Source organism: Lynx canadensis, chromosome X (assembly GCF_007474595.2).
Source record: "Lynx canadensis isolate LIC74 chromosome X, mLynCan4.pri.v2, whole genome shotgun sequence".
NCBI classification, from domain to species: domain Eukaryota; kingdom Metazoa; phylum Chordata; class Mammalia; order Carnivora; family Felidae; genus Lynx; species Lynx canadensis.
This window is the reverse complement of record NC_044321.2, coordinates 42,102,177-42,114,672: the sequence shown is the minus strand read 5'-3', so window position 1 is coordinate 42,114,672 and position 12,496 is coordinate 42,102,177. Positions and strand designations below refer to the sequence as shown.

The 12,496-nt window shown below is 53.3% G+C and overlaps 1 protein-coding gene across 2 annotated transcripts; it reads left to right on the top strand.

Annotated features, from left to right (window-relative positions):
- Positions 1–709: 709 nt before the first annotated feature.
- Positions 710–12,130, top strand: TFE3 (transcription factor binding to IGHM enhancer 3). 2 transcript variants are annotated; one of them, XM_030305371.1, is made up of 10 exons: positions 710–1,013; positions 3,331–3,444; positions 4,527–4,821; positions 5,464–5,709; positions 5,792–5,896; positions 7,370–7,487; positions 7,846–7,902; positions 8,076–8,151; positions 9,664–9,811; positions 10,294–12,130. In XM_030305371.1, the coding sequence occupies exons 1-10, from the start codon at positions 898–900 to the stop codon at positions 10,732–10,734; spliced, it is 1,716 nt and encodes a 571-aa protein (XP_030161231.1). In that variant the 5' UTR covers positions 710–897; the 3' UTR covers positions 10,735–12,130. The 2 variants fall into 2 exon arrangements, with proteins under 2 accessions (XP_030161231.1, XP_030161233.1); XM_030305373.2 differs by having other exon boundaries at positions 711–1,013; positions 4,583–4,821.
- The last annotated feature ends 366 nt before the right edge of the window (positions 12,131–12,496 follow it).

The following is a 12,496-nucleotide window of genomic DNA, read 5'->3' as shown; positions in this document are numbered from 1 at the left end:
CCATCTACCTGTCAAAGATTTATTAAAGACTTACTGTGTAGCATAACGTCCTAGTACAACAACCGCTCTAGGTGACAGAGCAGGCGCAGCGCTCCCGGGAGGACCAGCTGGGCGGCTAGTTAGTGGGTACTGAAAAGGCGGGGGGTTCTGGTCCAGGGAATGTAGCTGCCAAGGCCTCATAGTTTTGGGTTTGGCTGAGGAGGCCACGGCCAGATGGAGGTTGCAGCGCGGTCTAGGGAAGCAGGTATTACGAATATTGACCAAGAGGGGGCGCAGTTCTGCCGCTAGAAGCGTGGCCTGGAGACCCTCTGCACGCCTACAGGCCATCGATGCGCAGGCGCAGAGGACTCAAGGAGCGGCTTAAAAAAAAAAAATCTTGAGGGGGGGGGATCTTTTGAGAGGGGGGCGTGGCTTAATAAAATTCCCTCTTGCTGATTTGCCTCTGTCTCTGAGGGCGTGGCCTAAATGCGTCCTTCTCCGAATGAGGGCTGGCCGAATCTAGTTTTCCCTCGGCGTCGGAGGCGTAGCTTAGGGCGGGCCCTAGAGCCACCCCTCTATGATTGGCCGCCTTGCTCAGAGGGGGTGGCCCGGTGAGCTGTCCATCCTCCGTGTGGTCACTTCCTGTGGAGTTTCCCCAGCCCTAAGAGGAGGGGGAAGAGGACGAGGGGGAGGAGGGCGGTCGTCCGGGGTTAGGTTGGGGGGGGGTGTTGGTCCGTTCAGGGCGGGGGATGACTCACTGCCCATCCCATCGCCCCGACGCCGCCCGCCCGCGCAGAGCTGGCTCCATGGCTTAGCGGAGGAGGCGGTGGCGAGCGGGGGGAGGGGGACTCTTATTTTGTTAGGGGGACCGGGCCGAGGCCCGACCGGCCTGGCAGGGCTCGCCCGGGGCCGGGCGTCATGTCTCATGCGGCCGAGCCAGCTCGGGACGGCGTAGAGGCCAGCGCGGAAGGCCCTCGAGCCGTGTTCGTGCTGTTGGAGGAGCGCAGGCCAGCCGACTCGGCCCAGCTGCTCAGGTGCGGGGCCGCCTGGGGCCGGTAGTGCCTACTGGGGTTCCTGGGGGCCTTATCTGGGGGGACAGCGGGAGCCCAAGACTGGGATTGGAGGCCCTCGGCCTGGGTTTGGAGGACGTCGGGGCGCCGGTCTTGGGGGGGCACCTAAGGAATCCGTCGGTGGCCTGCTTGGACTGAGGCTTAAAGAAGTCATGGAAGTGCATGAAGGGAGGCCTGTTTCCGATTTGGGGGTTTAGAGAGGAAGGTTTTGTTGTGTCCACAGCCTGGTCTAGGGTAACTGAACTTGGGGGACTGAGGCTGAATTTGGGGTCCTTCAGTCAGGCATGGATTTAAGGGGGTACTCTAGGCGAGGCACTGATTTTAAGGGACTTTTCCCCTCAGTGGCAGAGAAGGGGTCCTGGGAGACAGAAGTGCTTTCTTGGTCGCTGGTTGCTGGATGATTCCCAGTGGCTGGTTGCTGGAAGCTATGTTTAGGGGTAACATGAATCTGGAGGGATTTGGGGGTATCTCAGATATGCTACATGGGACCGGCTTCGTGAGTGTATGTGAGTGAGCAAGAGAAGGAACATTCATCAAGACTTGACCAGAATAATAACTTCACCCCTGCCCACCCACCCAGCTGGGTCAGATCCCAGGGATAGTGGAAAAGTCCTCTTCCCACACCCCCATAGGGGCTTGAACGGGGGATAGTGAGGCTTACAGAGGCAACAGAGATGGTGCTACCTCTTAGCTCAGAGAAGAAGGCCTCAGACCTTATTTGGGAACCCAGAGGAGGGTCTCGTTCCTGCTGCCACCCACCCTAGCCTCTCAGCCAGCCTTGATCACCCCCTGCGCGCGCACGTGTGTGTGTGTGTGTGTGTGTGTGTGTGTGTGCGCGCCCGGGCTTCTGTGCTCACACATAGATTCTTTTTCTCTTCCTCTCCCAGTCTGTCTCTCAGACCCTGGAAACAATCTCGAATCTGTCCCTAGAGCTGGAATGAGCACCAATTGCACCATCCCTGCCTGGGTGGGTCCTCTGTGGCCTCTTCCCATCCTCACCTCCATCAGCAGGCTTGTAAGCCCCAGCCCTCTCTGTCCACACCCTGCCCACCCCAGTGTCCCATCTCTTCCAACTTCTGTGCAATGGGTGTGTGAGCATGAGATAGGGCTTTGCCTGCTTTCTTCCTAGGATTGTGCTGAGCTCAGCGGCTCCCCGAGCTTCCTCTTCCCGACTTCCTGGGTGGTTTTAGGTCCCCATCTGAGCGTGAGGAAAGGAAGGAAGACAGATCCTTGGGGAGGGGAGAGAATTCTTGTCAAGTGAAGTCACCCACAATCTCAGAATTTTAAATCTTTGACTCAATTCAGGATGCATATCCATCCACGTGCATGTCAATGCCCCCTACACACTAGGGTCTTGCACCCAGCATGCAGGGCTGAGCAGGAGCCTTTGCATCTGATAGGCTTCCCTGTCTTCTGATGCCTTCATAACAATCTGGATCTTCACATTAGTGGAAATAGTTGAAAAGTAGGGGTGTACGTGGCTTCTTATTTTGTGTCAAGTGGGTGTTGGTATTAGAGGTGTGTGTGTGTTTTGTTCTATCCAAAAAAACAGGAGAGCGCTGGACAAGCCAAGAAAAGAATGCTTGTATAAGCGGATCATCCACCCAAATTCCTCCTCTTTTAAATCCAAATTGCTGGTATGAGGGGAGCCTTTGATATTTCCATTTTGTATTTGGGTGTGCATTGGCATCCCCTGAACTCTGGCTGAGGAGGGGGGGCACTCATTTGCAAAGTCTCAGATCCTTCCGTCAAGTGAATCATCGACCCCAGTTCTTTGTGATGCATTCAGTTTGTGTTACAATGGACTGTTATGCCGAAGGATGCCCCTACCGTGCTGTAAGCGTGTAGACAAACGTGGGCTCACATTCAGCTGTCAGGACAACAGTAGGGGGTGTGGGGGCTGGAAGAGCTGTGAATGCAAAGTCAGGACTCCTGCAAAGTGAATTGTCATTCCTAAATTCTCCATTTCTATTTTCCTCAAACCCAGGTTGTTACACATGATTGTGTTAGAGTGAGGAGTTGGGATCCTGGCACTCTTACTATTTTGAATCCTAAGGGACTGTGGGTAACAGCAAAAGAGAGTGGGGAGTGGAGAGGGAGGAAGACCTCAGAGTTCCTGGTGGTGGTACCCAGCAGAGTGGCCTCCTGTGAAAGGGACACTCTGTTCCCCTCTCCCTGGCATGTGACACTCTCCTCCCACTCCCCACTCTTTCTCTCTCAGAGGGGAGTGAGGTCTCTATACAACCACTGACCATCACCCTTACTTCCTTTCCACCCTCAGCCTCAACTCTTTGCTTCCGGAATCTGGGATTGTTGCTGACATCGAGTTAGAAAGCGTCCTCGATCCTGACAGCTTCTACGAGCTCAAAAGCCAACCCCTACCACCACGCTCAAGGTATGTCTCCGTTGACTCCCCTCCCAATTCCTCTGCCCCACCATCCCCTCTTTATATGCAGAGGCCCTCAGTGCCAGCCCAAGCCTTTCACCAGCCTGTATTTTCCAGACAGTAAAATTGGGGGCAAGAAACAGTGTGTCACACAGGAAAGCAGGTGGCCAAGCTAGGATTCCAGCAAGACCTCGCCTGCCTCCCCTCCACCCCACTTGCATACCCATTGATACACAAATATTGCAGCCAACCTAAGAGGCCCAGAGTCCTGGGCTGGCCAGCATTCCAGCAGCCCCCAGGTGGGCGGAGCCAGACCCACAACCCCTGCTCACCCCTTCCTCCTTTTGACAAACGCACCCACCCCAGCCCTTGAGGAACCCCTGCTGGTATCTTCTTTCTCCAAGCTTGGACGTCTAAATGTGCTGAGTCATCGGCCTGGGCTCTAAGAGAGGGGAGGGGACCTGGAAGAGGGGCAGGAAGAGAGGATTGTGAAATCTTCGAGATTTTCAAGACCGACTAGCTCCTGAGACTAGAGGCCTAGGCAGGGGAGGACAACAGGCCTGCAGTTGCCCTTGTATCCAGATGCCCATCACCAGGAGCTCAGGGAGCATCTTAGCCCCAAGTTGAGCTTAAGAGCCTTCTGTATCCAAATGTACTGCCACAGCCTCAATTTGGCATCCTGCTGTCCTTTAAATAGATTGAACCCTGCTCCTGGAGCCTAGCAATGGCATCTTTGCTCAGTGTTTGAAAAGGCCCAAATCCAGCCTTCACTATAAGGACTGAGGGCTAAAATTCCCCCACCAGACTGTAATCCCTGAAGGCTGGGACTGGGCTTAGTTACAGTGTCTCCCCCATCAGACAGTGACCCCTGAGGGCTGGGACTGGGCTGAGTTCTCCTATCTCTTACCCTATCAGACTGTGATCCCTGAAAGCTGTGACCAGGCTTGGCTCCTATGTCTCCCCCTCCACACCTTGGCCTCCGAAGGCAGAAAACGGGCCTAATTCCAGTGTCTACTCCATCCCATTATGATTCCTTAGACTTGGGACGAGACTTTTAGCTTACCTGTGGCCCCATATTTCCCATTCCACAGCCTCCCAATATCACTGCAAGCCACCCCAGCTACACTCTCTGCATCATCTTCTGCAGGGGGCTCCAGGACCCCTGCCATGTCGTCATCTTCTTCATCGCGGGTCTTGCTGCGGCAGCAGCTAATGCGGGCCCAGGCCCAGGAGCAGGAGAGGCGTGAGCGTCGGGAACAGGCTGCAGCCTCTTCCTTCCCCAGTCCTGCACCTGCCTCTCCTGCCATCTCTGTGGTCGGCGTCTCCACTGGGGGCCACACATTGGGCCGTCCTCCCCCTGCTCAGGTGCCCAGGGAGGTGCTCAAGGTAAGGTGACATACAGAGGGCCTGGGAGGGGTCTCTTAGTGACTGAGGAATGGTCCTAGTAGCTCTTGAGCAAAGTCCTAGGTGCTCTAAGGAAGGTCCCAGTTACTGTTAAAATAGGCTGTTAGCATCCCATTGTGTTTAGGGATGTGTTGTGGAGTTGTGAGGGGTCCTTGGGAGCCACAGGATGTCTTGGGGACCACAGAAGGTCGTGAGTGCCTCGAGTGGGCCCTGGGGACTATGAAGTAACCCCAGGAAGAACTTTGTAGGAAGGGCTTCATGTATGTGTGATGCATTAGAAGTTTTGCCATTGGGGTGTCTTGGGAAGCCATGTATGGTTCTCAGGTGTCTTAGGTGGTGTTAGAGACTAGGGGGGATGGTCTTGGGGACTGTGACACAGTGCTCCAGAAACTGAGGGATTCTGTCCACCATGGGTGGATCTTGGGGGCTCAGAGGGACTTCTAAAAAAAAGAGTTTGGGTCCTGGAGGAGACTTAACCAGTATTTGGGGAGGGGGTCTCAGATTCTGGGCCTGGTTTGCTGGTCTGAGCCTAGAAACAGATGACCTCTGAGGGTCAGGCTGGGGCTGAGGGTCACCCCTGTCCTACCTTGCCTCCCCCCATCCCTCCTCACCCTTATCCCACAGGTGCAGACCCATCTAGAGAACCCGACGCGTTACCACCTGCAGCAGGCACGCCGGCAGCAGGTGAAACAGTACCTGTCCACCACACTTGGCCCCAAGCTGGCTTCCCAGGCCCTCACCCCACCACCGGGGGCTGCTAGTGCCCAGCCCCTCCCTGCCCCTGAGGCTGCCCATGCTACTGGCCCCACCGGCAGTGCTCCCAACAGCCCCATGGCTCTACTCACCATCGGGTCCAGCTCAGAGAAGGAGGTAAGTGGCTGTAGTCGACCTTCCTATGCTCCCCTTCCTCCAGCTTCTTCTAACACTCTTCCATATTTACTTATTCCCCTAGATTGATGATGTCATTGATGAGATCATCAGCCTGGAATCCAGTTACAACGATGAGATGCTCAGCTATCTGCCTGGAGGCACTGCAGGGCTGCAGCTCCCCAGCACGGTGAGGCCCAGGGATGGGAGGCTGGTCTGAACATCAGTGCATCCCTCTATCACTGAGACTACACCCATGCTGGCTGTGTACATAAGACCCTCGCTTTGGATTGTACTAAGATCGAGAAGGAGGCCGTATGATGAAGATAGAGCATACCAATGCCCTGGTACCTTGTGTTGGACTGCATGGAGAGGTAGACCTTGTAGATTTTGATATATGCAGGGTGGAGACTTCATGTAAATATCAGTGCATACCCAAGCACTCAAGCTTCAGTGTGGGAGGGACCAAGAAATGGAACTCTTGCAGCAATTTGAATGTACCAAAAGATTCAGGTCATTGGGACATACCCAGACCATGTAGTGATTGGAACATATCAAAAGTCATAAAACATAGGGTGGCTGAACCTTGTGATTGGAATGTACAACATCTCTTTCAGTGAACCATGCCAAGAGGCTGGGTCATTTTTAGAGAGGGGATAAAACTCTCTAGAGCAAAGGATGTACCAATAAATTGTAACATTCTGGTTCTGGAACATTCCAGAAGTCCCATAACTTGCTTTGGGACATACCAAGTGGCTGTAACTTTGTTCTAACTTACCTGAAGGATAGAAGCATGTATAAAAATGGCATCAGCTTCTCAGAATTTTTTATTGATTTGGAACAGCTAATGAATGGGACCTTATATTACATGGGTCCAGCAGACCAGCAGGGGTTTCAAGAGATGGGACTAATTCATCAAGAGGTGGGACTAATTACTTAAGGATTAGTGTGTTGCCCTAGAGTATATCCAGGAGAGTGCAAAAGAGAGAGAAAACACTGAGGCTGGGATAAAAGCAGTGAGTGCTCGTGGAGTAGTTGGATGAGAACTCCTGAGAGATCAGAACGTGTAGGAAGATACTAGAGTCAGGAGCTTGGTGCTTGACGATGTACATAAGGTGGTGCGACGTAATCATGGCAAAAGACTAGAGATAGGGCTAGAACTCTCCAGAAGGCTGGATTTTGGATGGAACATTACCATGACAATTTCCCAAGGTCTGAGGAGATTGGGTTGGAGTGTTCAAAGAATGCTGAGTTGGAATGTTCTGCTAGGAGGGGCTAGCGGATTGGAATGTTGCCTTGGAGCCATCAAAGACCTGAGAAGGGTGGTTTTCCAGCATTTCTTCTCAGAGCCAATCCCAGAGTTTGGGAGAGGGGCTTCAGAGGATGATCTGAGGTATTTGAGGGCCTGCAGGGGCATGATGAACAGGCCCAGCAGGCTCAGGTCCCCTGGCAAAGCAGGGTAGGTACCCTAGATCCTGTCTTTCCTATGAGTTGCTCTGTGAAATTCCCTTGAAGGAGAAGGAAAGGTTCCCCATGCTGAGTCAGCCAGCCCTTGCATTAGATTGTCTCTGGAGTATGCGGAGGGTTGGGAGCCTGGTTCTGAGAAGGGGCCAAGCCTGGGGGCTGGTCCCAACCGTCATTTCTCTGCCCTCCCTGCCCCCAGCTGCCTGTGTCAGGGAATCTGCTTGATGTGTACAGCAGTCAGGGCGTGGCCACGCCTGCCATCACCGTCAGCAACTCCTGCCCTGCTGAGCTGCCCAACATCAAACGGGAGATCTCTGGTAAGGGCCAGGGTCTTGGCCCTTTGCGCCCATGCCATACCCCGGGGTGAGCCCTATATCAACCAGGTGGGCCTGATGCTGGGGGAAGGGCTCTAAGCAGACAGAAACGGGCTGTTTGCCCTCTTTTTCCACGTGGACCCTGGACTTGCTTTTACCCCATTTCCTCTTGTCTTGGGTTTTAACAAATGACCTATCACCCGGGCTTCTTAAAAAAAAATCATAAAAGTGGCACTTTTTAAAAAAGTCATTTCCCTGCCTGCACCCACCAAATCCTACCCGCCCCCACCCTGGCAGCTGCACTTGCTGCCCTCTTTCTCTCCTGTGCGCAGAGGCCCTGACTACTCCCACTCTCTTCCAGAGACAGAGGCCAAGGCCCTTTTGAAGGAACGACAGAAAAAAGACAATCACAACCTAAGTGAGTGCATGTATATGCCCCTGCCAGCGTGCTGTGCTGCCCTGCCTTAATCCACACCCTGGCCTTCCTTGGGGGACCTCTCCCTGCAACAGCCTCTCCCAACCCCCCAAATCCTCCTCTTCCCTCTTCAGCCCATTGACAACTTTCCTACTCTTCTCCCCCCACCCCCAAAGTTGAGCGTCGCCGGCGATTCAACATTAACGACAGGATCAAGGAGCTGGGCACCCTTATCCCCAAGTCCAGTGACCCGTGAGTCTGGGCCTTAGGGGAGCTGGAGGCTGGCGGGAAGTGGGACAAGGGCCCCATTCCCCTAAAGTTCTTCCTGGGGCGTAACCTTCCAGCATTTCTGCTCCTGGCTGTCTCCCACCTAGCCTTCATCACCCTGAACAGGATTGATACTCCTCATTGTCATCAACCTAAAATTTTAGATGCATGACATTGTAGTCTGTGTGCCTCCTCTGGTCCCCGTAGGACATAGGCACTTAGTTCCTTCTTTTTTTTTAATTTTTAATTTTATTATTATTATTTTTTTAGAGAGGGCACAAGTGAGCAAGTGGCAGAGAGAGTAGGAGAGAGAGAATCCCACGAAGGGCAGAGAGAGAAGCGGAGCTCACCCAAAGCAGGGCTCGAACTCACCCCATGCAGGGCTCAAATTCACAAACCGGTGAGATTATGACCTGAGCCAAAGTCTAGTGCTTAACCGACTGAGCCACCCAGGTACCCCTAGGCACTTAGTTTCTTGTTCACTTAGTGCTTCCTATATTCATTCAAGACATGTATTGAGCTTCTTTGTATCAGAGACCATGCTAGGCCGTGAGGGTACCAGAGGCACAAAACAGACAAAAATCCCTGATATGGAACTGATATTTTAGTGGAGGCAGACAGACCACAAACAAGATAAATAACTAAAGTCTGAGTGATTATTATGAGTGTTGTGGAGAAAATTAAAGAATAGAAGATGGAGGGAGGGCACCTGGCTGGCTCAGTCAGTAGAGCATGCAACTCTTGATCTCAGGGTCATGAGTTCAAGCCCTACATTGGGCACAGACCTTACTTTAAAAAAAAAAAAGAATAGGGGCACCTCAGTGGCTCAGTTGCTTAAGCGTCTGACTTTGGCTCAGGTCATGATCTCACCGTTTGTGGGTTCGAGCCCCACATTGGACTCCATGCTGACAGTTCGGAGCCTGCTTGGGATTTTTGCTTTATCTCTCTGACCCTCCCCAACTCATGGTTTTTCTCTCTCTCTCAAAATAAATAAACTAAAAAAAAAGAACATGGGGGAATGTTGGCAAGGGTTACAACTTGGGGTGAGGAGGGTGGGCACAGGGCAGGCCTTGACTGACAAGGAAACATTTGAATAAAGATCCTAAGGAGGTAAAGTAGGAGCCATCTGAGTGTCTTGGAAAGAGTGTTTGAGGCAGAGGGCAGAGCTGGGCTGGAGCCCCTGAGGTGGGAGTGGTTTTCTGAGTTCTAGGAGCATTAAGAAGCCTGTGTAGCTGTAGTGACAGGAATCCAAGGGATGTAGGCAAGAAGCAGTGAGGGATCAGGTCAGAGAGGGCCTCCTGGGTTCATGGTGTGATGGGGCACCATTGGAATGTTCCAGGCAGGGAGTTTCCATCTGAGCATTGTATACCCTTGATGTATACCCCCCCTTTCAGATCTAGGCCTACAGCAGGGTGCCCTGCCTAGTGCAATTCCCCCTCGGCTCCCGAGACCCCGTCTGTAACCCCCCCCTTCTTTCTTCCCCCTTGGGCCCTACAGGGAGATGCGCTGGAACAAGGGCACCATCCTGAAAGCCTCTGTGGATTATATCCGCAAGTTGCAGAAGGAACAGCAACGCTCTAAAGACCTGGAGAGCCGGCAGCGATCCCTGGAGCAAACCAACCGTAGCCTGCAGCTCCGAATTCAGGTTTGGGAGGACAAGGCAGTGGCAGAGATTGGGGCGGGGGGGGGGGGGTGCTTCCTGCAGGCAGAGGCAGAGGAAGAACCGGCCAGGATTTTCCTGGCATGTTTGGGGGATCCCCGGGCTTCCCGATTCACATGATGGTGATGATAAATAGGAATCATAACATTAACAAGAACAATGATGGGGATTGGCTAACGTCTATAGTGTTTATCTTCAGCCACGCACTGTGAGGAGAGCCTTATCTCCACTTACTAAGTTGGTCCTCCCGACAGTCCTATGAAGCAGGGACCATTGTTGTACTCATTTTACAGATTGGGACTCTGAGGCTCAGAAAGGTTAAGCAACATGCCTAAAGTTACACAGCTAGTGAGTGGCAGAGGCTGATTTCGAACCCAGGCAGCCTGCCCTTTTCACCATTAAACTCCTCTGCCTCTGAGGAAGTGTGAACCCCATCTTACCCCACCCCCACCCCCTACTTTTTGCAGGAGCTAGAATTGCAGGCACAGATCCATGGTCTGCCAGTACCTCCCACCCCAGGGCTGCTCTCCCTGGCCACAACTTCTGCCTCTGACAGCCTCAAACCAGAGCAGCTGGACGTTGAGGAGGAGGGCAGGCCAGGCACAGCAACATTTCATGCAGCTGGGGGCTCTGCCCAGAGTGCTCCCCATCAGCAGCCCCCAGCGCCACCCTCGGATGCCCTTCTGGACCTGCATTTTCCCAGTGACCACCTGGGGGATCTGGGGGACCCCTTCCATCTAGGGCTGGAGGACATTCTGATGGAGGAGGAGGAGGGGGTGGTGGGAGGACTGTCTGGTGCCCTGTCCCCTCTGCGGGCTGCCTCCGACCCCCTGCTCTCATCGGTATCCCCCGCTGTCTCCAAGGCCAGCAGTCGCCGCAGCAGCTTCAGCATGGAGGAGGAGTCCTGATCAGGCCTCACCCCTCCCCTGGGACTTCCTCACCCAGGAAAGGAGGACAAGCATCAGGATGAGGCCCCGCCTTTTCCCCCACCCTCCCAAGAGACTGCCCTGCCCAGGTGTTCTGGGGGAAGAGAAGAGATGAGGCCCCACCCCTGTAACCAGGCAAGGAGGAGGAGTCAGATGAGGCCCCGCCCCCTCCCCACAATACCAGCTGGTAAGGTATTTAAGCCATGGAGAAGGTGGTAACATCAGGGCCTGTCACCTGGAGGTCACAGCCTCACCTGCACCCCATGGGACCCACCCTTGCCCAGGTGAGAGAAGGAGACAGGATGAGCTGGGCCCCTGAGACTTGGGGACTTTCCTAGCCAGGTCTCCAGGGATAAGGAGGTATCAAGATACTGGTCTATCCCCTCTCTTGGAACCACTAGTCTAGTCCACCATGGCAAGGAAGAGGGGTCAAAATAATAGAGGTCCCACCCAGGGGGTTTAAGCCCTGCCTCTTTCCCATTCTCCCTACCCTGTCCAGCCAAGGAACAGAAGTGAGAATGAGAGCCCCTTCACCTGGGAGCTCAGTCCTGGCCTTCTAGCAATGTAGGAGCCAGGCCCCTTCCCTTCCCTATAGGATCAGCCCAGCGCAGGTATTTCAGGCATGGAGGAGGCCATAAGATCAGGCCACCATGTGGAAATCACAGACCTTGTCCCTTAGCAACATCCCATCCAAGCATTCCACGCTGCAGGGGGGAGTGGCACTTAAGCTCCCCAGCCTTAACCTGGGACCAAGGGGACCTAACCTAGGAGGGCTCTGAGCCGACCTTGGAGAAGGGGACAAATCTTCAAATCTTGTGGGCCAACATTCCAGACCTAGGTCAGGAGTGAGAATTAGACCCTCAACTTTGGGCAGAGTCCTGCCTCCTTCCTTGAAGGGCAGTTTGGGGAAGTGATAGGGATTAGGGGGTACCAAGTACAGGTTCCCAGAACCAGCACCCCAGCATTCTGATATTTTGTATAGGAACAGGAGGAAGGAAGGGGCCTTTGTGGGGAGTTCTTGAGTCCAGGAAAAAGTGGAAGCCTGCCCTAACAAAGCAGAGGCTTGGAGGGAGGATTGCAAAAGCATATGTACCCCTCTTTTGTTTATCTGATTTTTTTATTGACCCTCCACTCAGAAGCTAGGCCACCTCCAACCTCCAGCCTCCACTCAGTTCTCCATTTGGAGGAGTCCTCCCCATTTCAGAGTTATTAAGAGACACTCCCTGCCCATCCCCATCCTTCCTACCACATACACCCAAGGTTGTCAGCTTTGGGTCCTTGGGGTCGAGCCCCAAGGAGGGTGTGCTAAGGGGTCTGTAGGTTTGTGATTAAAATAATAAATGCTAGGCGTGTTTGATGCGCTTTTAACTTTGGCAAAGTGTCTCCTGTCCTTGCTTTTGACTATACAGTGAGCATGGTCCATGTTGGCCAGGAAGAAGAAGGGTTCTTTGAAAAAAAATAATTTAAGTGAGATGGGCACAAGAATTTAGATAGAGGGGCTTGAGGAAAACCCTGTAAGAAAAAGCAGTCAGTCCTTAACTATCTGCCAGGTACACTCCTATTACAAGTGTTACACCTAAATTTTTTTATAAATGTTTATATTTGAGAGACAGAGACAGAACGCGATTGGAGGAGGGGCAGAGAGAGAAGAACTGAAGTGGGCTCTGTGCTGACAGCAGAGCCCGATGCATGGCTTGAAATCACGAGCTGTAAGATCATGACCTGAGCCAAAGTCAGAGGCTTA

Coding starts and splice junctions, on each gene's coding strand:
- TFE3 (XM_030305371.1), top strand. CDS start 898: ATGTCTCATGCGGCCGAGCCAGCTCGGGACGGCGTAGAGGCCAGCGCG. Junction 5,897..7,369: donor GGCTGCAGCTCCCCAGCACG/GTGAGGCCCAGG, acceptor CCCTGCCCCCAG/CTGCCTGTGTCAGGGAATCT. Junction 9,812..10,293: donor GCCTGCAGCTCCGAATTCAG/GTTTGGGAGGAC, acceptor TACTTTTTGCAG/GAGCTAGAATTGCAGGCACA.